Source organism: Pseudopodoces humilis, chromosome 25, assembly GCF_049639895.1.
Source record: "Pseudopodoces humilis isolate 2021_Gansu_Grassland_sample_001 chromosome 25, ASM4963989v1, whole genome shotgun sequence".
NCBI lineage: Eukaryota > Metazoa > Chordata > Aves > Passeriformes > Paridae > Pseudopodoces > Pseudopodoces humilis.
Genome location: NC_142224.1, coordinates 1,661,199 through 1,686,263, shown reverse-complemented (window position 1 = coordinate 1,686,263; position 25,065 = coordinate 1,661,199). Strand labels below are relative to the sequence as shown.

The 25,065-nt window shown below is 57.7% G+C and overlaps 6 protein-coding genes across 13 annotated transcripts in view; 3 read left to right on the top strand and 3 right to left on the bottom strand.

The window, feature by feature from the left end:
- Positions 1-323: 323 nt before the first annotated feature.
- On the bottom strand, positions 324-3,574 carry RPUSD4 (RNA pseudouridine synthase D4). The gene is made up of 7 exons (XM_005528495.3): positions 3,407-3,574; positions 2,254-2,419; positions 1,845-2,046; positions 1,534-1,627; positions 1,291-1,441; positions 921-1,018; positions 324-781 (listed from the first exon to the last, which is right to left on the bottom strand). Exons 1-7 carry the CDS (start codon positions 3,563-3,565, stop codon positions 596-598), a joined length of 1,056 nt encoding a protein of 351 aa, XP_005528552.3. The 5' UTR covers positions 3,566-3,574; the 3' UTR covers positions 324-595.
- Positions 3,575-3,695: 121 nt separating this feature from the next.
- Positions 3,696-9,193, top strand: HYLS1 (HYLS1 centriolar and ciliogenesis associated). Its single transcript, XM_005528493.3, has 2 exons — positions 3,696-3,765; positions 8,116-9,193. Exon 2 carries the CDS (start codon positions 8,140-8,142, stop codon positions 8,899-8,901), a length of 762 nt encoding a protein of 253 aa, XP_005528550.2. The 5' UTR covers positions 3,696-3,765; positions 8,116-8,139; the 3' UTR covers positions 8,902-9,193.
- PUS3 (pseudouridine synthase 3) lies at positions 3,889-10,268 on the bottom strand. Of its 2 annotated transcripts, none has more exons than XM_005528494.3 (5): positions 10,206-10,268; positions 6,771-7,200; positions 5,167-5,717; positions 4,664-4,854; positions 3,889-4,293 (listed from the first exon to the last, which is right to left on the bottom strand). In XM_005528494.3, exons 2-5 carry the CDS (start codon positions 7,155-7,157, stop codon positions 4,004-4,006), a joined length of 1,419 nt encoding a protein of 472 aa, XP_005528551.1. In that variant the 5' UTR covers positions 7,158-7,200; positions 10,206-10,268; the 3' UTR covers positions 3,889-4,003. The 2 variants fall into 2 exon arrangements, with proteins under 2 accessions (XP_005528551.1, XP_014112801.1); XM_014257326.2 differs by having other exon boundaries at positions 10,201-10,240.
- A 140-nt stretch (positions 10,269-10,408) lies between these two features.
- DDX25 (DEAD-box helicase 25) lies at positions 10,409-15,876 on the top strand. 4 transcript variants are annotated; one of them, XR_015774530.1, is made up of 11 exons: positions 10,409-10,510; positions 11,045-11,180; positions 11,266-11,358; positions 11,451-11,553; positions 12,186-12,300; positions 12,653-12,830; positions 13,454-13,691; positions 13,907-14,069; positions 14,189-14,377; positions 14,914-15,091; positions 15,444-15,876. XR_015774530.1 is itself a non-coding variant. In XM_088066908.1 (10 exons), exons 1-10 carry the CDS (start codon positions 10,453-10,455, stop codon positions 14,773-14,775), a joined length of 1,383 nt encoding a protein of 460 aa, XP_087923034.1. In that variant the 5' UTR covers positions 10,409-10,452; the 3' UTR covers positions 14,776-15,028. The 4 variants fall into 4 exon arrangements, 3 of the variants coding, with proteins under 3 accessions (XP_087923034.1, XP_014112786.2, XP_087923033.1); XM_088066908.1 differs by lacking the exon at positions 15,444-15,876 and having other exon boundaries at positions 14,666-15,028; XM_014257311.2 differs by lacking the exon at positions 15,444-15,876 and having other exon boundaries at positions 14,640-15,028.
- A 994-nt stretch (positions 15,877-16,870) lies between these two features.
- Positions 16,871-21,795, top strand: VSIG10L2 (V-set and immunoglobulin domain containing 10 like 2). The gene is made up of 12 exons (XM_088066865.1): positions 16,871-16,946; positions 17,023-17,376; positions 18,097-18,381; positions 18,877-19,152; positions 19,302-19,583; positions 19,856-20,116; positions 20,205-20,498; positions 20,603-20,905; positions 21,106-21,228; positions 21,306-21,330; positions 21,459-21,637; positions 21,734-21,795. The coding sequence occupies exons 1-12, from the start codon at positions 16,871-16,873 to the stop codon at positions 21,793-21,795; spliced, it is 2,520 nt and encodes an 839-aa protein (XP_087922991.1).
- Positions 21,796-24,258: 2,463 nt separating this feature from the next.
- The window catches only part of CDON (cell adhesion associated, oncogene regulated), a 54,847-nt gene continuing 54,040 nt past the window's right edge, over positions 24,259-25,065 (bottom strand). For all 4 annotated transcript variants that reach the window (XM_088066783.1, XM_088066782.1, XM_005528444.3 and 1 more), the window contains exon 20: positions 24,259-24,585. In XM_088066783.1, the coding sequence (XP_087922909.1) occupies positions 24,419-24,585 (167 nt within the window). In that variant the 3' untranslated portion in view covers positions 24,259-24,418. The remainder of the gene's footprint in view (positions 24,586-25,065) is intronic.

The window sequence follows — 25,065 nt, the reverse complement described above, 5'->3', positions numbered from 1 at the left end:
AGCAGTGGGACAGAACAGTTCCCCAGCAGCACAGTGCTCAGAAATCCACACCAATGCTGCTGGAAGCACAGAGCAGTCTTAGAGCTGCTCAGCCCAGCCAAGCCAAGGAACTCCCTGTGCAGTCTCTCAGCACAGCAAAAAAATACCAGAGCCACTGCCAAATTGTACTTTCGATGGATTTTCTAATGATAGGACTCTCCAAATCTGAGCTAAACAACTCTGGAGAGACAAGTGACAGTTCCAAAATCTGTGTAGGTCTGCTCAGATCTACACAGGGACTGAGTACCACCTGGCTAAAGCACAGAGACACACAACACCTTCCCTCAAGGGAACTGGAGCTTTTATTGCCCGGAGACAAGTTCAAAACACAAATCAGGCAAAGCCCAACTTCCACACAGCCTTGTTCATCTCATCTTCAGCGTGTTCAGCTGCTTCCCTGGGCCAGAAGCACATATAGGCACCCAATCTGAATCCAGCAACATCAGCATCAGCACAGTGACTGCAGGCTTCACCCCACCATTGGCCCCAAGGTGGGCACAGCTGCTGTCACGTGCTGGAGACACGGAGATACATGGCACCATTCCAGTCCTGCTCATCAGTCCTTAGGGATGTCCAGTTCTAGCTTCCTCAGGGTTTTTTGGAAGAAGAGGGGTGGCTTGCAGACAAAGTCTAAGGGCTGGCCCAGGGGCAGGCAGAGCCGGTGGGCGTGCAGGTGTAGGGGCAGGTGCCGAGCCTTGCTCTGTTCCAGCTTCAGCCTCTTCAGGGTGAGCTCAGGAAGCTTCTGCAGCAAAGACAGAAAATGTTCCCTTCAAAACTGCAGCTTTTCAGCTGGGACTCGAAATCCCCAGCCCACGAAGAGTTGAGGGATACAAGGGGCTGTATCAAGCTCCAGCTGCTCCCCAGTGCAAGACTTGCATTACCTGGGGTGCCAGTTTGCTCCAGTGCGAGTATTTGTGATCCCCCAGGATGGGGCATCCCAAGCCATAGGCCAGGTGAACCCGGATCTGGTGCTTCACCCCTAAGGAGAAAAAGGGAAAAGAGAAAGGTGACATCTAGCTGTGCCAGGCCTCAGCACCCACCACCCTCAGTGCTGGACAAAGCCATACCAAAATCACTGGCAGGCAGCAAATAGCTCAGCAGCAAAGCATCACCCCAGCAGGGCTTATTCCCAAAGCTTTGTCCCAGAAAGGATTCCAGTCATGTCTAGTGATAAGTTCCCCCTTCCAGAGATGCTGCTGACTGCACAGAGAGCAGATCCAGCCCCAGGACAGCTGGGCAGGCCTCACTCACCAGTGATGGGCTGGAGCTCCAGCAGTGAGCAGGCGGAGGCCCCGGCCAGCCGGCGGTACCGAGTCACCGCTCTCTCAGCGTTCCGGTTCCTGCGGATTTTCATCACCTTCCCATTCTCCGGACACAGGCGGTAGTTGGGAGCCAGCGTCATCTGGAGGGTGGTGAGAGGGGGAGTTGGGGGAGACAGGAGGGGATGCTGGGGCTGCCTGGCCAGAATGGTGGCTGAGGGAACATAGGACTCACCTTGTAGTGGGACTGGTGGCTCTGCACTTCCTTTTCCACAATGGGGATCTCCACAACGCCCTCAACAGGGTCCGGGTCCCCCAGGACAACTGCCCTGGAAAGGGAAAGCAGAGGTCTGCGGGGTGCTGCTCTCACAGGACAGGAACCTTCCCCTCAGCCCCTCTCCCATGACCCAGCCCCATAAAATGGTGCTGAAGGGGGAAGATAAACAACATCCCCTGCTTCCAGAAAACCCCCACACCCCAGTGATTGTCCCCTCACCCTTTTTTAAACCCCCTTCACAGCCCCTTTTTCACTCAAAACTTTCCTACCAGTAGATCTTCTCCACCTGACGGGTTTTGAAGAGCAGACGGATCTTCTCTGCTGCCGCCTTGCTCCGTGCCAGCACCATCACACCCGTGGTCTCCTTGTCCAACCGGTGGCAGAGGTGGAGGGGGTCAGCTTTCATGTTCTCCAGCATCTTGGCCAAAATGGGCAGCACATCAGCGATGCAGTTCTTGATGCCAGGGCCGCCTGCATGACCCAGGGCAGCAAGGAGTCTCACCTCTTGGGCTCCCCATGCACCCCAAATCATCCAAAATGTGAGGGGAAGGCTGAGATCTGACAGTGACCAAGTCCCTGGAACCCTCCCTGGGAAGGGAAACCCCAGCACAGGAAGGACAGAGACAGAGGATCCCCGTCAGCACCATGGAGACATTTCCATTCCCCGCTCCACCTCACCGTGCACAGGGAGCCCGTAGGGTTTGTCTATCACCACAATCTCCTCATTCTGGTATACAGTTCTCTGCTTCAGGATCTTGGCCAGAACATTGGGGTGAACCTGCTGCAGCTGCTGGCTCAGTGCAGCAAGTTCCCGGAGCCAGCGCTGCACCGGGTCCTTGGGGATCTGAGGAGAGAACCAGACACCAGTGCTGGGGTTTAAACAGCTCTTGGCTTTCACACAAACCTGCACTGAGACCTGCAGCAACGTGCTCGCCTTTCATGTGCTCCTGCTCCACAACTGAGGGACGGTGTGGAATCCAGAGGGATCAGGACAAGCTCAGACAAAGACCTTGTGGCCTCTCATGAGGTTCAACAAGGCCAAGGGCAGGTGCTGCACCTGGGTCAGGGCAACACTCAGGATCAGTTGGGGCTGGGGATGAAGGGATGGAGAGCAGCTCTGGGAGAAGCACTTGGGGTTCTGCTGGGTGAGAGCTGCACAGGCCCTGGCCCAGAACCCCCCTGTGCTGGGCTGAGCCCCCGGCGTGGGCAGCAGGGGAGGGGGGATTCTGCCCCTCTGCCCCACTCAGGTGAGACCCCACCTGCAGAGCTGCCTCCAGCTCGGGGGTCCCAGCACAGGAAGGAGCTGGAGCTGCTGGAGCCAGGCCAGAGGAGGCCACGGAGATGCTCCAAGGGCTGGAGCCCCTCTGCTCTGGAGCCAGGCTGGGAGAGCTGGGGGTGCTCACCTGGAGAGGAGAAGGCTCCAGGGAGAGCTCAGAGCTCCTTCTAGCGCCTAAAGGGTCTCCAAGAGAGCTGCAGAGGGACTTTGGGTAAGGGCCTGGAGTGACAGGATAAGGGGGCATGGCTTCACACCGACAAAAGACAGAGTTAGAGGGGGTATTGAGAAGGAATTCTTCCTTGTGAGGGTGGTGAGGCCCTGGCACAGGTTGTCCGGAAAAACTATGGCTTCCCCATCCCTGGGAGTGTCCAAGGCCAGGCTGGCCAGCGCTTGGAGCACCCTGGCCTAGTGGAAGGTGTCCCTGCCCATGGCCGGAGATGGAACCGGACCTTTTCTGTCCCATCCCTCTCACCCGCTCCCTGTGACCGCCCGCGCTGTGCACGCCGGGAGTTGTAGTCCGGGGACACCGGGCCCTACGGCCCGCAGTCCGCTCACCTCTCGCTGTTGCTCCTCGCTCTTCCGCAGCCGCTCCGCCAGCTCCTCCGCCCGCAGAGCCGCCGTCACCCGCCCGCTCCCGCAGACGCCACGCACCGCCCGGGCCAGCCCCACACCGCTCCGCCAACAGCGCCTCGCCGCGCCGCTTCCCGCCGCCATCTTCCGCCTCCTTCTCCGCGTCTCTCTACCGGCCAATGGCGGCGCCGCGGGTGCGGCCCCGCGGAGCGCCTGTCCAATGGGAAAGCGGCATCAGCTGAGTGACAGCCGCGCTGACCAATGGCGGCGCGCGGGGGTGTTTAAACCACGGCGGCAGTTGCGGATCACAACGGAGCAGCGGGAGCGGCGCGGCCGGGCCGGAGGTACCGGGGAGAGAGCGGGGTGGGGGGGTCCGAGCCCGGAACAGCCTCTGCCGCCCCCCTCACTGCGCGGTGGGGGCGCTGAGCCCCCTCCCATCGCCCCCAGCCAGAACACAACACCGTTACTCCGGTTTTCTTGAGATTTATAAAAAATAGCATTAAAAAAGCGCATATTTTTTTTCCAATAACAGTAATTTAAAAAAGGGTGAAACCTCAGCTGCCCCTATGCCGTGATGCCCCGTCACTCGGTGTCCATGCAGATCCTCTTGGGCAGCTGCTCGGGGGCTCCGGTGCTGCCCCGCTTGCCCTCGGGGGGCTCCCCGGCCCAGTCCCCCGGCAGCCCCGGCCCCTGGGGCGGCTCGATGCGGCCCCTCCGCACGAAGTGCTCGATCCGGGCCTCCAGCCCCTCGCACCTGGGCCGGGCCAGCAGGGGCTTGTAGCTGCGGGCTTGGACCCCTTCCACGAAGCCGCTGATCTGGCTGTGGAGTAGGGGCTGCAGCTCACCCCAGGGCACCAGGCTGCTCCCTGGACCTGTGACATCATGGAAGAACAACATTTAATTGCCCAATTTTTTTTTTCTTTTTTTTTTTTTTTTTTTAAACCAGTTAATCCTCTGTAGTTCACAGAATCCCCTAAAGGTTTTGTTGGAATGGGTCTTAAAGCTTATCTTGTTCCACCCCCTGCCATAGGTAGGGACAACTTCCACTGTCCCAGGATGCTCCAAGCCCTGTCCAGCCTGGCCTTGGGCACTGCCAGAGATCCAGGGGCAGCCACAGCTGCTCTGGGCACCCTGTGCCAGGGTCTGCCCATCCTCCCAAGGAAGAATTTCTTCCAATATCTCATCCAACCCCGCTGTCTGTCAGTGTGTACTCCCAAGTTATTCCCCACAAACTCACTCTACCTTTTCTGGTGACAATGGGAGCAGCATCCAGCCCTGCCAACATGTCCCGGAGCACGTGGGTTTTGACGGCGTGGCTGGCCCAGAGCTGCTGCAAGTGTGTCACATTGAAGCCCTGCACCTCTGGGTCGTAGAGCCACTGCAGGTCTGGGAACTCGCAGTTGTACAGGACCAGGGGAAACTCCACTGCCATGCTGGGGACAAGGACAGGAGGTAGGAGCACAAAAAGGCTCAAGAACAATGATCTGCCAAAGCCAGCCCTAACCTTCACAGAACTTCCTTTCTAAGTAAAAAGCAACTTAGTTTTTACTAACTTCCAAGGACTACAGCTATCAAAACTTTGCTCAAGAGCAAAAGAAGAGATATCCTTGTAGATACATTCCAGTGAGGCCGCTGGCAGCCTGTTTCCATGCATGAGACTGCTTCATGTGCTGGCATGGCTTGCCAACAGCTCTCCAGGTTGCTCTCTGAAGAGCAACCCATTGGTTTTCCAGACCAATCCCTACCTGTACTGTGGTTTCCGGGGGTTCTTCTCCACGTTCAGCAGCTCGTCAATGACATCTGGGCTCTCCATGCCCTGGCCAATGAGGAAGAGCACGGCCATCATGCAGCGGACTTGGTGGTACAGGAACGCCTGTCCTGTCACCTCAAACTGGCACAGCTGGAAGGGATCCCGTGGCCCAGCTTCTCCTCCCCTGTCCACCCACGTCACTCTGGCACTCAGGATCGTCCTCTGGAAGTTGAGCACCCCATTGGCCACGTCCATCTTGCAGAGGTTGCGGAAGTCGTGGGTGCCCACGTAGCGCTGGGCCGCAGTGTCCATGAGGGCCACGTCCAGCTGGGCGCAGGGGAAGAAGTACCGGTAGGTCCGGCTCAGGCAGCTGAAGCGGGCGCTGAACTCTGGCTCCACGGGGGCCCAGGCCAGCACTCGGATGTCAGCTGGCAGCACCCTGTTCAGGATGTGGGTGTAGCGGAGCTCCTCCTGCTGCCCCTCACCCTCGTGGCCATTGAGCTGCTGCCCCTCTGGCAGGCTGGAGCGGAGATCCAGGGAGATCACCTGCAGAAATGACGAAAGGCAGGATTAGAGCGTGGATGGATAGGCGCAGCAGCATGTGGAGCCAAGTCTTCCCACACCTCTGGGAAATAAATCCAGGATCTCCTACATATGAAGGTGGCTTCAGTCAGGCAATCCTGCCATGGCAGAGCTGTGAGTGCCTCTGTGGACCCAAGCAGATGCCATGGATTCCATTAATAAAACAGGGAAAGTTGCAGGCTGCCTACGTATCACGGTATCAGAATGGCTTCATCTTTAGTCACTGGGTTATAATGTACTTTTCCAAGCTGGAGGTGATGACTTGAAGGCAATAACAGCCTGCTGGCCAGGAAGCCTGGTGTGGGAACAGGTTCATTCCCACCCTGGGTGCTGTGTGCTGGAGTGGTGCAAGGGAAGGCACCAAATGCCCTGATTTCATGTGGCTTATCTCATGAAGGAGAGTAGAGCAGCCCTTTGAAGTTAAACCTATGCCAGCTCTGCTTTCTGCGCTGGGAGGGAAGAAAGGAGACCCAGCCCTATGGTGAAGCCACCAAGGTTGTGTTCTCCCAGTGTCTCAGCCAGCCTGATGGCTCCATGCCCAAAGAGCAGGCCAGCTTGCTTCCCTCCCTCCAGCTCCCACTCCCACGCTCCCTTCCGCTGGCTGCAGCTCCACTCAGACCCTTCTGTGCAAGAATTCAGCTGCCTGATGCTGCAGGAAGTGAGCCAGTTCCTGGAGATTTTGGGTTTTTGTAGGATTGGCAAGTTAAGTCAGTGAGAGGGCCCTGCCAAGGGCAGGGTATCACTGATCTATTGGGAAATCTGCAGCCTAAAACACATTCTATCCTCCTAAAACAGGGCCCTGGAAAACAACTAACATAGCAGGGAAATGGCACTGAAAAGGCTTCCAAGGTCTGAAATCATCATTGCACATGCAGGAAGCCACTGCCAGGTTCACTTCCAGGGTTAAGAGCTGATGGCTTCTAAAGAACAAATCCAAGCTGTACTGCGGGACAATAATCCCATCAGAACTCCATCCCAGCCAGGAAAACCCACAGGAACCTCCATGGAGATGCTGACCTGCCCGAAGGCACTGACACCCTTGTCCGTGCGCCCGCAGCGGTGGTAGTTGGATGTCTGTCTGTCGTCCACCAGCCGTGTCTTCTTCAGGGCTTCAAAGAGCTTCTCCTCGATGGTGTTGGGGGTGTTCTCCTGGCTGGCGAAGCCCTGGTAGCCCCAGCCCAGGTAGGCGATGCGCAGTGCCACGTGTCTGCGGCTGTGGGCACCGAAATCAAAGGGCCGTTGTTGGCGTTTCCTGGCTTTCCCAGGGGCTGGGGGAGCCTCTCTCCTTCCAGCACCCTCCTTGTCCTCCTGGAGCTTCTCCTGCAGCCGCTTCACCTCCACTTCCAGTTCCTGCACCCTCCTCAGGAGCTGCTCATGGTCAGTAGCCGTGCTCTCCTCAGCCATAGCCACCACCTTGGAGTGTTTGTTGCTGGTGGATCCTTGTGATCTGCAGGAAAAGAAAAAAATGGTGGATTTGCCTTTTTATGTGTTTTTTATTAGATTTCTAGGCTTGTTCTGCAAAATAACTGTTACCAACAGAGTCAGTCTTTATTGTCTGAGCCCCTTGGTGTTCCCAGGGGAGCACAGGCAGGGCAGAGCCACTGGTGCTTAGCTTGGGCAGCTTCATTTCACTCAAATCTCTTTTTTTGGACTCTTCAATCACTCCTCTTCCCCCAGCTGATGGGATCTGCTCCGTCAGCAGCAGCACGTTCCCGACGAGCCGTCACGGAGCCCTTGTCACATTCACACCTGCATCCCCGCTGCAGACAGCGTGCTGATGGCTGCCACTCATCCCGCCCCACCATCTGCTCCCACTGTTCCCAGCGGCACCGGCAACACTTGTGGCTTTTCAAATCGCCTGAAAAAGATCCTAAACCCATGCTGAGGGTGGAATCCATGTCTGGGTCCCTTTTTGCCACAGGACTGGAGGTTTACTATCACCAGATTCATAAATGAGCATCTGAACACTGCACTGAGCCCTTCCATCCTCTGGAAATAAAACACCCTCTTGGATCTCTTGATTAAATTAGGACTAAATATTTCGGGTTTAGAAGCAGAGATATAAGGAAAGACCATTAATCTCTCACCCAGTGCACGGAACCTGTCCTGTTTTTCCATAAGGACTTCATTTATCACATAATTAATTCTAGTGTAGTTTTCTAGCAGGAATTTAGGGGTTGTATTTGTGTTACTGTAGGGAAGAGCCTTCTGCTGGCAGCAGGAGGTTAAGCAGCGCACTGAGGACACCCCCAACATAAATCAGCACCACTGAACCCAAAAACTTGAGTGTCAGAGCCCCTCTGACATCTTTAGTCAGCCTGAATGTACTGCAATAAATTAACCCTGGTTTCTTTTTCTGCAGAATCCACCCAGTTTGGTGGGAACCATGGAGAAGGTGCTAGGAGCAGAGAGTGAGGAGCAGCTGGCAGCTGATCTGAGCCAGCTGAGCTCCTGGGAGGGAGGCAGCGAGGGGCTGTCACGTTCCCACGATCCCTATGCCGACTCATCCATCGTTGCTGACGCACAGTCGACCCTTCCCACGGGTCACAGGGAAACCAAGGTGATGAAGATGAAGAGGAAGGTGCTGAGGCACAGACCCGATGGAAGGGTGGAGGTCTCCGATGAGTCACCGAACGCCAAGCCACCATTCCTGGGGCATTCCAGGACTAATCTGGGTGACATCCACTCCAGAGAGAAATTAGAGACCAGGCGTGGTACCATGGAGGACTACCTGCACTTTGATGATGATGATGATGATGATGACTGGTTCGTTGAGGACAGCCCCCGCTCTCTCCTTGGGGATTTTGGGAGCGACACTATATCCGTGTACTCCATTCCAGAGCGACCGTCCATGTCCTACATTGCTCCACAGGCTGAACGAGTGAGGAGAACTGACCCAGTGACTGTATTGAACAAATATAGACAAGCCTGGCAAAAATTCCGCTTTCCTGGGGAGGATGCACGTCAGAGCTTGCGCTGGGCCGTGCGGAAGCAGATGCTCCAGCTGGGGCTGCCGCCGCGGGCGCAGAGGCGCCTCGTCCCCAATAACTACGAGGTGCCCACGATGAAGAAGCGTGACGCCCTGCGCTTTGCTGTGCGCTGGGACCTGGCCAACCACCGCGTGCCCCAGCAGAGCACCTCCTCCTAGAGCCCCAGCCCCGCTGCTTTCTCCTTCCCAACATCCTCCCATAGTCTGGAAAATCCCGCTGGTGCGCTTCAAGCAGGTTAAGCTTTGGTGTGGAGGAGGTTTTCTTTGCAATGTCTTGGCAATATCTTTTTTCCTCAATAAAGCATCTGCAAAGATTCCTTATTGTTCTGTGGGTTCATTAGAAACACTTCAGGCAACATCCATTATTCCAGACTTACCTCTGCATCATCTAACTCTGCTGCCTTTGCCTTATTTTACCTCATCTTTAAAATAAAGGAGCTTTAGGATGGAAGCAAGGTATTATTAGCACTACTAGTAGTGTTATTACTATTACTAGCATTAATTTTTTCCCAGATATGGGAATGGACAGAAAAGGCGACAGTTCTGGTGCAGGAAAGGGTCCCCAAAAGCTCAGTGGGATGGCTGGAAAAGGGAGTGGCATGATGGGAAGTATGTGAAAGCTGCAGCCTGGAGTCCTGTGTCCAACTTCCCCTGAACCTCTCTTGGAGCTGATCCCAAATGGGGGACACACAAGCCTGGGGACCCGGCTGTCACCCCACAGTGCAGGGGTTCTGGCATCTCAGGGGAACTTTCAGGTTGGTGTACCCTGGTTCTCCAGCACCCTGTGGATCCCTATCCATCTGTGAAGGAGTCTTTGCCCCCCAGAACCCTTGAAAACCCTCCCCAAACCCTACAGAGGACAGCACCCCAACCCTCCAGTTTTTCTCCTTGTTCAGCACCCAAGGGCCCCTTCCCTCCCCTCTCAAACCCTGTGAGGTCCTGTCTGCAGCAGGGGACCCTTCCTGCTCTACAGGGTCCATGTCATCCAACTCCCCAGGCACCCCACAATCCTATAGGGCAGTCTCTTATTCCCCAGAGACCCCCAAAACCTTATGGGGACCAGTGCTGGCACCATATAGCATCCCTCTGTGTAACTGGGGCCCCTCACTGTCCTATGGGGCAATCCCAGGGAACCCCCCAAAACCCCACAGGATCCCTGCATCTCCATCACCCTGGGGACACCTCCTTCCTTCTTGGTGTCCCAGGACTCAGCACCTTACGGAGAGGGGGACACAGCCCCCAAACCCTGCGGGGTCCCTGTCTACAGCAGGGGATTCTCCCTTCTCCACTGTCCCCGACTCCCCAGTGCCTCCCAGCACGCTACGCTGGGCCTCTGTGCCCCAGAACCCCCTACACCTTAGAGGGACACGTGTCGGCGCCCTCCGGAGTCCCCGTGTGCAGCGGGGGACCCTCCCCGCCCTGTGAGGAGCCGGTGCCCAGCACCGCAAGGACGCGCACCCTACCGCGGGCTCTCCGCTCCCGCCCCCGCCGCTGCCGGTGCCGGTGCCGGTGCCGGTGCCGGATGTTCCCGCCCCATCCGGCGCTCCCGGCTCTGTGCGCCGGCTCCATGGAGGAGTCGGAGCGCGGGCTCGGCGGCCTCGGCCGGGGGGCCCCGCCAGCGGCCCCGGCCCGGGCTGTCCCTGGCATGGGCTGCGCCGCTCGGCCTCTCGCTGTGCCGGGCTGCGCTGCCCCGAGCGGCACGGCCGGGCCATGGCCCGCGGGCTCGGCCTGCTCCCCGCACCGGCCGAGGCGGAGGACGAGGAGAAAGGTGGGTCCCGGAGGGGAGCTCGGAGAGACCCCCGCGGGGTCCCGAGGAAGGGGCGCCCCACAATATTTAGTCAGGATTTAATCAAGAGGGTGTTTTACCTCAGAGGAGGGAAAGGCTCGGTGCATTGTGTTTAGACGCTCATTTGTGAGTACGGTGATAGGCTGGAATAATGGATGTTGTCTGCAGTGTTTCTAATGAACCCACAGAATAATCAGAAATCCTCTGGAGACAGAAGATTATTCTCATTACGAGCCTTTTGTTGTAAACTAAAACACAAGAAGTTCCACCTCAGCATGAGGAAGAACTTCTTGACATGGAGAGTGGCAGAGCGCTGGGACAGGCTGCCCAGGGAGGTCCTGGATTCTCCCTCTTAAGAGACATTCCAGACCTACAGGAACACATTCCTGTGTCACCTGCTCCAGCTGACCCTGCCTTGGCAGAGGGTTTGGACTGGATGATTTCCAGAGATCCCTTCCAGCCCTAACGATTCTGTGATTCCATTTGTTTTATTTACGGAGTTGCTGCCTTTCCCAGTGCCGCTGGCAGAGATCTCACTGATGAACAAGTTGATCCACACATCCCTGGTGGAGTCCCAGCAGCACGTGGAGATCCTGCAGCGGGACCCCAGCTCCCCACTCTTTTCCATCAAGACCTTTGAGGAGCTGCCCCTGTGAGTTGCCACAGCCCCTGGCCCCACCATGCTCCAGCACACCAGCCTCCTTCACATGGGCGCTTGGGATGCTTTGTTTCCACAGGAAGAAGGAGCTCTTGAAGGGGGTTTATATGATGGGCTTCAACAGACCATCCAAAATCCAGGAGCAGGCTCTGCCGCTCATGCTGGCGCACCCGTGAGTAGAACACGGCTCCTCGCGGCATCACTGTGGTGCCAAGCAGGAATGCCCTCACCCCTGAATTCCACTAAGCTGCTTTTGCTTTGCAGGCCCCAAAATCTGATTGCCCAGAGCCAGTCAGGGACAGGGAAAACAGCAGCTTTTGTCTTGGCCATGTTGAGCAGAGCCAGTGCCAGCGAGAAATACCCGCAGGTAACGCAGGACAGGGAAAGCTGATGCAGGAGGGGTTGGCCCAAGTGCCCAGGACACGGCCAGGGGCAGAGCTCTGGGCTTTGTCCCAGTTCCTGTGTGACTTTGCCCACTGGAGTGGGACGATAAGCCACCAGGGCCCGTCACAGTGCCAGGTAGGACCAAAAGCATGGTGCCCACCTCAGGGACGTGCTTTGACCTGCCAGAGTGGATCAGTCCAGACTTCAGTTATCCTGGAATTTAGGTTTTGAGGAGCAACTGCAGACACTGCTGGTTTCTGGTGATCAGATACTCCCAGTCCCCTCTCTGGCTGCAGAATCAGCTTTGCCAGCTGTTTCCAGCCATGTAAGATCCCCTCTTGTGTGTATGGACAGTGTGACCGAGCTAGGGCACAGGAACAAGCTGCACCACGCTTCTGAGAGAGGAATTTCCTCCTCAAAAATAGCAGCAGCAGCTTCCTTCTGCCTCCTTGGCTGGGGCTGGGAACACAGCCCAGCTCCTGAACCTGCAGCTCTGCTGTGCTGCCCCATCCCCTGTGCCTCAGTGCTGTGGGATGCTCCTGAGCTCCTCTTGCTGTCCCTGCCTGGTGTGCCCCATCCCAGGCCTGACAGCTCCTTCCTCTGCTCTCCTGCCAGTGCCTCTGCCTGGCTCCCACCTACGAGCTGGCTCTGCAGATCGGGCAGGTGGTGCGGACCATTGGGAAATTCTGCACTGACATCAAGGTGAACTACGCTGTCCGGGGAAACCGAGGTGAGTCCAGCCCGGCACAGCCACCAGCACTGCTCAGAAATGGGAAAGGAGCACAGGGATCCCCTCTTAGAGCCTGGAGCTACCAGGGACTGCCCAGATATCCATGAAGGGCAATAAAGTAGTGTCAGTCTGCCTCTCCTACTGAGGAGGCTTTTCCACCGTCACTGGCTGCTTGCAGACTGCCTTTTCCCCTGTGGGGGTGGTTCCCACGCCCCAAGGCTGTAGGGAAGTGTCATGATGACGCCTTGAAGGCATCACTGAGCAGCCAGAGTCTGAGCAAGCCAGGGGAAAACACACAGCCCCAGAGAGCTCTGTGCCTGGAGGCAGCCAAATGCCTTTTGCCCCCTTGCAGTTCTGAAGGGCACAATGCTGGAGGAGCAAATAATCATCGGAACCCCAGGCACCACACTGGACTGGTGCTTCAAACAACACCTCCTGGACCTGACAAAGATCTCCTTGTTCGTGCTGGACGAGGCCGACATCATGATCGACACGCAGGGCCTCTCCTGTCAGAGCATCCGCATCCACAGGTGAGGATTGCTGAGGGCTGGTGTCCTGATTCCCTGCTTTCCCTTCTTTTCTTTAGCTTTAAAGGAATCTGTCACCAAAGCACTGTGAGAGTGTCCCCATGGTGCCAAAGAGGCTTGTCCACAGGTCTGTCTTTGTGTAAAACTGCGTGCACTGGACACACAGGAGGACACTTCACCTCGTTCACCTTTCCTTTGAGCTGTTACAGGCCTCGGACTGACTCACAGAATCATAAAATGGCCTCACTTGGAAGGGACCATAAAGCCCATCTTGTTCCCACCCTTTCCCATAGGCAGGGACACCTTCCATTAGACCAGGTTGCTCAGAGCTCCTTCCAGCATGGTCTTGAACCCTTACAGGGATGGGGCAGCCACAGCTGCTCTGGGCAACCTTTGCCAGGGCCTCACCATCCTCACAGGGAAGAACTTCCTCCTAATATCCAAACCTGTTTTCTTTCAGTGTGAAGCCTCTTTCAGTGAGAAACCCTTTTCCTCTCCATCTTACCAGCCCTCTTAGCTTCCCTTTCCACTGAAGGCAACACAAAATCAGTTTAAATGAGGGTTTCTGTCCTTCTCCTGGGCAGCAGCTGCTCTCCAGGGCTGACAGAGCTTATTCCCTGCCCCAGGGCTCTTCCCAAGAACTGCCAAGTGTTGCTGTTCTCAGCCACTTACAAGGAACCCGTGCGGGCCTTTGCGGAGCGGATCATCCCCAACCCCATCGTGATCAAGCTGCGTGAGGAGGAGCTCACCCTGAGCAACATCAGGCAGTACTTCATGGTGTGCCAGAACTCAGATGAGCAGTACAAGGCCCTCTGCAACCTCTATGGCAGCTTCACCATCGGTCAGGTCATGATCTTCTGCCAGGTAAGAGCCCTGCCTGGGAGAGCCCTGCACTGTCCCTCTCCCATTGGAAATAGCAGGAATGGGTCATTTTACACTGTGGGCAAAGTGGGCTCCTTCCAGGAGCCCCAAAACAAAGGAGCACAGGGGAGTGTTGAAAACAGCCTTGAGCTCCCTCAAAAGGAGCAGGGGACTCTGGAGGGGGAACTGTTGGCCTCAGGCTCTCCCTGTGTGTGCAGACCCGGAGGCTGGCAGTCTGGCTGGCGGGGAAGATGAGCCAGGACGGGCACCAAGTGGCCATCCTGACAGCAGAGCTGACGGTGGTGCAGCGGGCCAGCGTCATCCAGCGCTTCCGTGACGGCAAGGAGAAAGTCCTCATCGCCACCAACGTCTGTGCCAGAGGTATCCAGCGCCCCTCTGACAGCCCAAAATGCACCAGGCCTGCTGTTCTTCCACGTGGGCTTGGACAGCTGGTCCTGTGGGAAAAGGCATCCCAAGAGGATCCTTTCCCTCTCTTCCAGGCATTGATGTGCAGCAGGTCACCACCGTGGTGAACTTTGGCCTCCCCACGGATGAGCGCAACGAGCCGGATTTTGAGACGTACCTGCACCGCATTGGGAGGGCAGGACGCTTCGGGCACCGCGGCATTGCCTTCAGCGTGGTGGAGAGAGACAGCGTGGAGCTCGTGCACAGGATAGAGGAGTATTTCCGTGAGTATCCACACAATCCACCGCTCTGGCAGGCGAGGTTGGGACTGTGATCCCCTCCAGCTCATTTCCTCTTTGCAAATTGTCCTTGTTGGGCTGCTCCTCTCCCCAGGGCTCATCTCACTGGGAGATGCAGCTTTTAGGGTGATTTTTTCTCCCCAGCAGGCAAATTTCCCAAGAAGCAGCCCTGGAGGTTGTTTGCAACTTGCAAGGGACGTTACCAGTACCCAGGATGCCTCAGCACCTTTTTTTTTCCATCCTTCAGGCATTTTTTCTGCCTTTCCTTGCAAGGTCTTGTCCCAAGGGACCTGGTGCCCCAGCTCAGCTCAGCCCTGGCTGTGGGAGAGGAGATGGCAGCTGTGGAAATATTTCCTGAGTGGAAATTGATTGTCACTTGTTAACATCAAGAGGATTTTCATGGGATTTGCCAAATGCCAGGACTGCACTGATGACTTTTGAATCCCAGTGCCTGATTTCCCTGTGATTTTTAGAGGAAACCTTCTGATGGGCAGAAAATGGTGTCCCTTTCTCATCTCCAGCCTCAGAGCCACTCAGCCCTCTTGGTTCCTTTAAATGTCCACCTGTCCTTGGAACCTGGAGTGAGCCTGAGGCAGACACCAGGCAGACATGAGCCACACATTCTGGCAAAGATCGTTGCCGTGGAGTAGAAGCAGTGAGCAGCTGGAAGCAGCAATGAGCAGCTGGAACAACTGGCATGTGGGTACAAACCTTCCCTGTCCTGCGTGGCCGTGGAGGTGGGACCAGGGAGTGGGGGTACATCGGAGGCTGAGCTCTGCGTGCTGCTGCCGTGGGGCCGCTGCTTGCGCTTCCTGCTGTGCCTTGGCTGCTGCCCTGATCCAGTTCCTCTCCTGCCTTCTCCCAGCTGCTTGCCCTGCTGACCCAGTTCCCCCTGCACTTCCTCCCAGTTGATTTCCCTGCAGAGGGAGATGCTGCAGTGAGCACTCCAGGAGCTTCCCAGCTGGCGTGGGGCACTTGGGTGCTGCGGACACCGGCTCAGGGGAACCAGCTCTGCGCTCACATCCCAACAATTGCTCTTTCCTTCCTACAGAGACCACGATCAAGCAGCTGGATCCATATGACATGGACGAGCTGGAGAGGCTTGCAGCTGAGTGAGGAGCAAGGATTCGTTCTCCCAAACCCAAGTTCTAGTTCTAAACAGGAGGAAAAGTTACAGGGGGAAACTTCCTGGTTCTCTTGTATCCTCCTGAAGCTGTTGAGTTTTGTTGTGTTGCCTGAGGAGAGGCTGGAGCCAACCTTGTCTCGCTAGATGGCAGCAGGAATCCACTGCTGCTGTCCCAGGTCCCGGAGCAAAACCCAAGTGTTCAGGGTGCCGGCAGTGCAGGAGAGAGGTTGGACCCCCGGGGATCTGAGATCCAAGTGTTTGGGGTCCCATCGGTTGGGGAGAGAGGTTGGACCCCAGGGACATGAAATCCAAGTGTTGGGGGTCCCGGCAGTGTGAGGACAGAAGTTGGATTCCAGGGACTGGGCTGTGTTTGTACCTTTGTTAATCTTTAATAAATGGAATTGTTTGCGAACACCAGGTTGGCTCCTTCTTTACCAAAATTCTCTGAAATGTATCAACATTGCAGGAGGGGTTTGATAAGGTCAGTGTTGACAATTGATGTCATTTGTTGGGTTGGCTACTGCACCCTGCTCTCCTCATCCAGATTTCTATCCAAACCTGACCTGAACGGGCACAAAAAGTGACCAAACCATGATGAGAGCACAGCCAAAAGTGCGTGGCAGAGAAAGCAGAGAAACCTGGTGGTAGCAGGAGTGGGGCTCACCCTGGTTCTGCAGCTCCTTGCCACCAGCTTTAACCCTTTGGGGCATTTCAAGCCCCAAAATCTCATTGTGGGGAGTACACATCTGGTTTTAACAGTGGAATTTTGGTAACAAACAATGAATTCTTATTAAAGGATCAGTGGGGGAGATGAGAGATGGCAGGTTGTTTTCCAGACTTTGCTGAGTGTTCCCTGATCCCCCTCTCCACGTGCACCCCCAAATCCCCCCTGGTTCTCCCCTACCCTGGCATTGCGTTACGGCACAGCCGCCCCTATGAATGTTTGATGGTCTGGGGCGTGGCAGACAGTGGGAGATGAAATATCAAACCTTGATCCTTGCCTGGCTTCCCCAGCTCCAAACCCCCCAGCTTTGATCATGGGGGAGTGGCAGTGTATTTTCCCCCCTTTAGCCAAAAAAATAATTGTATGTGGAAGAGGGAACACTCAAGAATTAAATTCCCACGTGAGGGGAATGCAAGGATGCTGCCATTCGCAAAGCAAGCTAATCCCTCCTCAGCCCTGAGATTGCAGGGGCCAGGCGGCAGCGGCGTCGGGTTCTCCCTGTGCTGGCAGGTTGATAAATAATTAACAGTTAATCAGGGCTGGGCTTAATTACCTAGGGGTAACCCGAGAGCAGGTCGTGCCGGAGAGCGCAGCCCTGCTTCGGCGTGCCGGCGCTGGACATGGCGCCATGGAGCGTGGTCGGGCACCGCCGCTGCCTTGGAGGGGGCCGTGGATCCTGTGCCTGCTGCCGGCGCTGGCGGGGGGTGAGCACAGACCTGGCCCCTCATTTCCCGGGTGGGGGGCGAGCAGAGGCCTGACGGCCGCGCTGCCCCGGGGCAGGGCAGCCGCTGGCGGCCGGCGAGGCGGCCTACGAGGAATGGCGGGCGACGGGCGTGCGAGGCCGGGCGGTGGAGATGAGCTGTGGGCCGGTGGCCGCAGCCCCGCCGGCCGTGGTCTTCTGGAGCTTCACGCCGCAGGGAGAGGGGCTCCCGCAGGCCGTGGCCGTGGGCTCGGGCAGGGAGGTGGCCGTGGCCCCTGGCACGGGGATGCTGGGCCGGGTGACGCTGCGCAACGGGACCCTGGAGCTGCGGGAGCTGCGGGTGGCCGCCCAGGGCCGCTTCCTCTGCCAGGGGCTCTTCCCAGAGCGGGGCCGGCTCCGCGTGGGCTATGCCGCCGTCCTCCTGCGTGTCCTGGGTAAGTCCCGGGCTGTGGCCAACCTGAGGGGACCCACTGGCCACCAGCAGCCAGCATCACACTCCCCTAGATGGTGGTCAAGCCCAACCCCTTGCTCAGTAGCCAACAGAGCCATCCACTGGGCAGTAAAACACCCCCCTAGCCAACACAGGGCTCCCCAAGTCAATAAAGAGTAGCACAAGCCAGCATAGTGCCCCACTAGCCAATGCAGAGTCCCACTGGCCAACATGGTGGTTCGCTAGAAACTGTAGTACCCATTCACCAACAAGGGGCCCTCCTAGGTAGCAGAGTACCCTACTTGCCAACATAGTCTGCCACTAGCCAGCAAAGCATCCTACTAGCCAACGTAACACACTACTAGCCAATATAGCAACCCACCAGCCAGGGTAGCTCAACACGAGCCAACATAGCACTCATCAGCCAGCAAACCTCCCTTGCCTCCAGCTAGTGTAGCCCCCTACTAGCCAACACAGCAGCCCACTAAGCCAGCTTCATTTCCTTGCCCTGGCTACCCAAGCATCCCACCGCCCCAAACTGGTCCCAGTAGCTACCCCGCCTACGTGCCCACAGCCAGGCTGCCCCTCACTAGCCTGCAGGTGTCGTCACTAGCCACCCCACTGGCTGCTGTGGCACTTCACTGGCCAAACAATCGTCTGGGAGATGGGTGGGCCCCGGGGTGCTCTGATGTCTGTGGGGGCCGCTCACACTCGGTGCCCCCAGTGCCTGTCTCCAAGCCCTTCGTGCGGCCCACGGCGGCGGCGGCAGCGGAGGGGGCAGCGGTGACCCTGACGTGCACTGTGCGGGAGGGGACGGAGCCGCTGAGCTTCTCCTGGCAGCACCAGGAGCCCCGGGGGGGTCCCTCAGTGACCCCTGCGGCGCTGGGGGGCTCCAGGGCAGAACTGCAGCTGACACCTGCCAACCGCAGCCACACGGGCTGGTACATCTGCACCGTGCACAACGAGGTCAACAACCACACCAGCGACCCCGTCTACCTGGACATCGTCTGTGAGTGCCCTGGGCGCCACCCACCTCAGGGGGGCCCTCAGCCACCAGCTGGGGGGACATCTTCAGGGCTGGAAACATCCATAGCATGTCTGTGGCCACCATAATGCTCCGTGGTTTGTCCATGGCCACTGAGCACCCTGCCACCATGGTACGTCCATAGCTACCGTGGAACACCCATGGACAGATTGTATCCTGCCACCATGATGCCTCCGTGGCCACCACTATGTCTCTATGGCCACCATGGTATGGCTTGCTGTTGCTTTGACGTGTTCATGGGCATCATACACCCACCAGTAGAGTTCCTCTCTAGCCACCATGGCCACCACGATGCATCTGTGGCCCCTGTGCATCACGGTGTGCTCACAGCCCCCATGATGGGGACCCTTTCTAAGGGGGCTTTGCTGCCCTGCTTCCCACCAGGGGGAGGAAGCCCCAGGGAGGGCTGTGTCCCCTCTGTGGGGACATCCCTGTCTAAAGGGCCCTGTGTCCCCACAGATGGCCCTGATGAGCCGGCCATCCGTGTGGAGCCCTTCTCCCCCGAACAGGGGGGCTTCTCGGCGGGCGAGCGGGAGGACGTGGTGCTGAGCTGCTTGGCCCCCTCCAACCCCCCCAGCCGCTACGTCTGGCTGCACAACGGCTCCCAGGTGCACGTCGGCCAGACCTATGTGATCACTGCCATCGCCCGCGCCCAGGCGGGCACATACACCTGCCTGGCCGAGAACAGCCACCTGCAGACCCGCACCCAGGCCACCATCATCCTCACCGTCTACTGTAAGTAACCCCGCGGGGGGGGCCGTAGGTCCCCACGGGGTGAGACGGACCAGCGCGGCTCCCTGGTGAGGATGTGGGTGGGAGGGGAAATTTGAGGTGGGGCTGGGGGGGAACCCGCGCTCTCCCCCAGTGCCGATGGTCTCCTGCAGTTCCACCAGCCGGGAGCCCCAGCTGCTCTGCCCTGGCCTCCGATGATCAGCGGGATGTGGCCCTGCGCTGCCGCTGGCTGGGGGGCTTCCCCCTGGCCCGGCTACGCTGGCTGGGCCCCCAGGAGGAGGAGGAGGAGGAGGAGGAAGAGGGGTTGATGGGGACCAGTTTTTCCATGGCCACCAGGATCCAGCCAGGGGCAGCCACCAGGAACGGCAGCTCCTTCTCCTGCCTGGCCTCCCACCCCGCGCTGCCACTGGGGGCTGCATGTGGGACCACCCTGTGTGAGTGACAACGGGCCCATGTGCCCCCAAGCCCTTTCTGACCCCCGGTGTCACAGCACAGCTGCAATGACCCCGTGCCGTGGCCAAACCACGGGATGGGCACTCCGGGGCGCTGCTGCCTTCCCTGGCACCTTCAGCACCAAAAGGGGGGACGCTGTGGCACAGCCGGGATTGCCAAACCCCCGTCGCCCTGGGAGGGAGTGCGTCTCATTTTTGGGGGTGCTTTGGCACAGCGTGGCACTGTCCCGCTCTGACACCGCTCCATCCCGCAGGGGTCCCGTCCGGCAGCCCCACCTGCGCGGCGGCGGCCACCAAGGGTGACGAGTACGTGATGCTGCGGTGCCGCTGGGAGGGGGGCACGCCGCTCGTCACCCTGCGCTGGCGGGACAGTGCGGGCCGGAGCTTGGGCGAGCCCGCAGCCTCCACCGCCGTGCTGGTGCTGAGCACGGACGGCAGCCTGGGGGGCCGGGAGTTCGTCTGTTCGGCCGCACACCCGCTGCGGGCCGCCGCCGCCGAGTGCCGCCTGAGGCTGGGTAAGCTGGAGCCGGCCCCAGCGCGCCCACCGTGCCTCGGAGGGGTGCCACGGCCCTGGCGACACCGTCCCCCCTTCTGGCCGAGCAGAGGTGCCCGAGCTGGAGGCGGTGAGCGAGGTGGCGGTGCTGGAGGGCGGCGAGGCACGGCTCGCCTGCCGGCAGCGTGGCAGCAGTGCCGGGCTCGGTGCCACGGTGGCTTGGTACGACCCAAAGCAGCGGGAGGTGACGCCGGGGCTGGCCAAGTACCTGCTGGAGCAGGGAGAAACGTGGGTCAACCTCACGGTCCGGGATGCTGAGTGGCCGGGGGACAGCGGGACCTACCGCTGCACCGCGACCAATGCCGTGGGCACTGCCAGCCTCCCCGTCCGCCTCCGCGTGGACCGTGAGTCCTGGGACGGGCAAGGGTGGGCTGGGGGCATCAAGGGTGGGTTGGGGGCATCAAGGGTGGGCTGAGGGCATCTAGCCCCTCCTGCCATCTCGCCGCAGGGTACCCAGCCCCGCCCAACGTCACCATCAGTAAGCTGCGGTACACGCGGGCGCGCACCGAGGTGCGGCTGGAGTGGCGGACGCAGGGCGCCGGCAACCTCACCGGCTTCGTGGTGCAGCGGCGCAGAACCAAGAAGCCCCTCCGGGAGGCTCCCAGCCCCTGGGAAACAGCCGCCGGAGACATCGAGCCGCACTCCCGGGACCGGCGCCTGGGGGGGCTGGACCCCGCGGTGCTCTATGCTTTCCGCGTCCTGGCCGTCAACCACCGCACGGCCGGGCACCCCTCCGAGGTGCAGACGCCAGGTGAAGTGGGCAGGGGCTGCTGCTCCGTGGGGGCAGAGCAAGGGTTGAGTGGAGAAGGGCAGCGTTTCCATCCTGCTGGAGCTGAGGAGCCGAGTGTGAGCAGCCGTCAGTAGGTTTCAGGCGCAGGCTCGCACCTTCCCTGGCCTCGCTGGGCTCTGCCCGTCCCTGTTGCCTGCCATGTTCCCTCTGCTCTCTTCCAGCCGAGCCTCCCTTCGAGGCCTACCCGGCGGTGACGGGGGCGGCGGTGGCAGGGATGCTGGTGGCCACCGCAGCATCGCTCCTGGCCGTGCACTGCATCGCCCGCCACCGGGAGAGCCTCCCGCGTGAGTGCCGGGGCCGCGGGGGCTCATCGGGGCCACGACCCCCGGCACCCACAGCTCACAGCCCTCTGTCTCCCCAGGGCTGCACGACCTGCTCTTCCGCACGTGAGTGCCCAAATCCCTGTGCCCAAATCCCAGTGCCCAAATCCCTGTGCCCAAATCCCAGTGCCCAAATCCCTGTGCCCCACTGCTCCCGTGCCCGGGCACCGGCCAGACCCCGCGTGTCCCCCCAGGGCTGGTCCCGGCGCCCAGGAGCCCGTGGGCACAGCGGAGGATGCTGAAGCAGCCGCAGGCGGGGATGAGGAAGCCAGGCCAGCACAGGGAGACTCGTCTGCCCCGGGCACGGCAGCAGCTGCCGAAGCAGCAGCAGCAGCAGCAGAGGGGGACCCGTCTGTCCCCAGCACGGCCGCAGGTACCGGGGCGAGCTGAGGCTGAGCCCCCTGCCCCGCTGAGCCTCTGCCCACCTGCGGCACTCGGCCCCCACCCCTTGCAGAGCCGCTCTCGGCAGCACCAGGCACCACCGAGGAGCCACCAGTTAATGTCACCATCACCGTGACGGCGACACCGTGACCGCTCCGGCTTTTGCTCTTTATTTCCCTTCCCTCCTCTCTTCCACACCACGGGACGGCAGCACCCACCTGTGCCGTGCTGGGCTGGGAGGCAGCTGGCTCCAAATGCAGCACCCGGTGAAAGCCCCTCCAGCTCAGGCTCAGGCCTGCAGTTACTGCTGGAGCTAAAATAAATATTTAGGCTACAATAAATAGTTTCTCACCGATGGCAGAAAAAAAGCCTGAGGGCTGAAGCGCCGCTCTCAGCCCCAGGCATCGACAGGGGATGCTGCTTTGGGGCTGTGCTGAGCTTTCTGTGGTGCAAAAACAGCCACAAAGCTTTTTGTGGGAAGGGGCCTCATCTTCACTCCAAAATCCCCAGTTTCAGGCAAAACTGCAGGAGGTTAAGAATAGTGACTGGAGATGGTTTTTCCCTGCATTGGTGCAAGCATGAAGGGAAGCAGGCTCCAAGTAAAGTGTCAGGCAGTTACCAGCTTCCCTGAGTCCTCATCTTCTGGTGTGTGTGGAAACAAGGGCACCTTGGGCCATTTTCTCCATTAACCCATTGGGAAGTATCAAGCCACACGAACCAACCTCAATCAGTGTGCACAGAGTATCAATCCCCACACCAGCCATAAATCAGCATCAATCCCTTTATCAAACCACTGTCAGAAATACAAACCCTGCCCAAAGGCCCTGCAAAACCATCACTTCCAAACACACAACATTCCAAAGGGATATTACAGGTTCTCTGGAAAACAGAGCATCTTTATCTGACACACCCACAATACAGGGGAGATTTAAGCAAGGTTGTTTAAAACCATGGTTAAATTTCAGTGTTTGGGGAAAACGAAGCAGCCAGAATTAAATCCCAGCCACTTCTCTGCCAATCTCTGTTGGAAAAGGGGAAAGCCTTGCAGCAAGTCCTGCAAAAGGAAAATCCATGAGGATGAGACAAACAAAACAGGATGAGGGAGATCTGTGGTGGCTCTGGGGTACGTGGCAGCCAAAGCCCACGGATGTGAAGTCCATGGTGTGTAGAGAACTTTGGAATAAGGCAGCTCTAGCTGGGAGGATGCACAACCCTAAAAAAAAAAGGCAAAAAATAAATATAACCACAAATAATGCAATAGAAGAGAAGGCTTTGGGGAGAGCTCATTGTGGCTTTCAATAAGCCCCTGAAGGGGGCTTAAAAAAAGGAGGGAGAGGGATTTCTTATACAAGCAGACAGGGACAGGACAAGGGAGAATGGTTTCACACAGAGGGCAGGTTTAAATGGGATATGGGGAATAAATTCTTCTCTGTGAGGATGGTGAGGCCCTGGCACAGGGTGCCCAGAGAAGCTCTGGCTGCCCCTGTATCCCTGGAAGAGTCCAAGTTGGATAGGGATTGGAGTAGCCTGGGATAGTGGAAGGGGCTAGAACTGGGTGAGCTTTAAGGTTTCTTCCATATCAAACTGTTCTGGGATTCTATGAAACACAAAAAAAACCCATCCCAACACTTGGAGCAGCCCATGGAGCTGCTGCTACCAAAGCAGATCTCCAGGGCTTCCTCCTCACACAGACATCACTCCCCAAAGCCTGTGACTGGCAAAGCTGCACCAGTAGCCCTGAGCGCCCCAGGGCTTGGAGCAGCTGCAGCCAGGCTGGCACAGCTCCCTCCCTTCCCAGACTGGCCAGGGACACGCTGCTCTGGGCTGTAGATGTCACCTCGGGGTGCCCATCAATGTAAATTGTGCTTCATTTCTGCAGCTTTGCACTGTGACTCGTGGTGGGGGGAGGGAGTGCTTTGTGAACACTGGTTTGGTTTCTTTACTGGGATTGAATTTGGAAAGGAAAAATCAGAACACCCACCCAAAGCCCTGTAGTTAAGGTTGCAGCACCTCCATCGTGCTGTGTCCAGGATGGACGGGTTCCTGGCAGCCGTGCCCAGGGCTGGTGGGAGCTGCTTCACCATGACTGGTTTCATTTCAGAGCTATCCAAGCTGTTAATAATCCCTCAAACCAAGAGCTGAGCTGTATTTTGTCTTCTGCAAGTGGGAAAGTGAGGCTGGATTTCCACCTGTACTTCTGCAGAAGCACCTAAAGACACAGTCACTGACCCAAGTTCTGCTTCAAGCTGCACAGGACAGACTCAACCAAGGCTCACTTTTCTTATTAATCTTCTTATTTCCTCATTGGGATCTTCCCAGCAAAACCAAAAGAGGCCAGGAGGTGTTCATGGAAAGGAGGGTTCAAGTACCATGTCACTGAGCTGGGAGGTGGCAGCTGTTGGTCCTTTCAGACCTGCTTAAATCCCTCTCTTGGGCTCCTCAGAAGAGCCTGTCCCGCTGGTAAATTGCCACAGAAACACACTCCACATTTCCCATCCTCATTCTTTATATTATTACAATTCTTTTTTATACACATAACCAGGCTAGTTTTGTGGTGTGTGGGGAAAAAAAAAAAAAAAAACAACAAAAAAGGGATTTCAAGGCATAAATAATATAAAAAGACAACCATTTTGAAACCAAGATACATTCATATGACACTACTACAAAAAATAAATAGTGACTCTCTCTGTTATAATTAACATCCCCCCGTGACTCCCTTTCAGCAATGCTGCGGTGCAGTTCCTGGCGTTCAGTGGGGACCATGGTCACTGCCTCAGGTTTCCCGCAGCTGGAGCTGACAAAGGTCCCCAGAACCATTTAGGGTGACTCCTGATGAACTCCATCCTGGTTTTTCCTTACAGTCCTTGGAAACAGGCTGAAGAATGAGGGGACTCCAGCTCAAAATGTGGTTCGATGTTTCCGAGTGCACGCAGCTGCCGCCTGCAAAGCAAGAGCAGGGCGGGTGGTTGTGTTGGGTTTTTCAGGAGATTGTCAGCTCAACAGATCCACATGCCCCAAAAACTCTTTATTTCCAGTGGGTGATGCTCTTTGGGCTCAGGCTCATTCCCACATAGCAGGCACAAGTACAGGGCATAGGCTCTGTGCCAACACAGCACCTGAGCACGCTGCGGTCAGCCCAGCACTGGAATAATAAAACCTGCTCTGAAATGGCTATTGCTGAAAACAGCCATGAAATAATGCTTTAGGATTCATTTGCACGTGGTCACAATTCACACAACTGCTACATTCACCCCAAATCAGCAACAGCTCCAGGCATTTGGTGGAAATGGGTCAGTGAGGAGCTCACAGCACCAAGGCCCCACTCCTGATCTGGCACACCCTGCCAGAAGTGTGTCCACCTGAACCTCCCTTCCCCTCCTGCCACGGGGGTGCAGAGGGAGCTGCCTGATTTCAGCACAC

Coding starts and splice junctions, on each gene's coding strand:
- RPUSD4 (XM_005528495.3), bottom strand. CDS start 3,565: ATGGCGGCGGGAAGCGGCGCGGCGAGGCGCTGTTGGCGGAGCGGTGTG. Junction 2,420..3,406: donor GCGAGGAGCAACAGCGAGAG/GTGAGCGGACTG, acceptor TTCTCTCCTCAG/ATCCCCAAGGACCCGGTGCA. Junction 1,628..1,844: donor CAGGTGGAGAAGATCTACTG/GTAGGAAAGTTT, acceptor TTCCCTTTCCAG/GGCAGTTGTCCTGGGGGACC.
- PUS3 (XM_005528494.3), bottom strand. CDS start 7,157: ATGGCTGAGGAGAGCACGGCTACTGACCATGAGCAGCTCCTGAGGAGG. Junction 5,718..6,770: donor GTGTCAGTGCCTTCGGGCAG/GTCAGCATCTCC, acceptor TCATTTCTGCAG/GTGATCTCCCTGGATCTCCG. Junction 4,855..5,166: donor CCCCGGAAACCACAGTACAG/GTAGGGATTGGT, acceptor CCTTGTCCCCAG/CATGGCAGTGGAGTTTCCCC.
- HYLS1 (XM_005528493.3), top strand. CDS start 8,140: ATGGAGAAGGTGCTAGGAGCAGAGAGTGAGGAGCAGCTGGCAGCTGAT.
- DDX25 (XM_088066907.1), top strand. CDS start 10,453: ATGGCCCGCGGGCTCGGCCTGCTCCCCGCACCGGCCGAGGCGGAGGAC. Junction 11,181..11,265: donor ACCTTTGAGGAGCTGCCCCT/GTGAGTTGCCAC, acceptor TTGTTTCCACAG/GAAGAAGGAGCTCTTGAAGG. Junction 13,692..13,906: donor AGGTCATGATCTTCTGCCAG/GTAAGAGCCCTG, acceptor CTGTGTGTGCAG/ACCCGGAGGCTGGCAGTCTG.
- VSIG10L2 (XM_088066865.1), top strand. CDS start 16,871: ATGGAGCGTGGTCGGGCACCGCCGCTGCCTTGGAGGGGGCCGTGGATC. Junction 16,947..17,022: donor GCTGCCGGCGCTGGCGGGGG/GTGAGCACAGAC, acceptor GCCCCGGGGCAG/GGCAGCCGCTGGCGGCCGGC. Junction 20,499..20,602: donor CGTCCGCCTCCGCGTGGACC/GTGAGTCCTGGG, acceptor ATCTCGCCGCAG/GGTACCCAGCCCCGCCCAAC.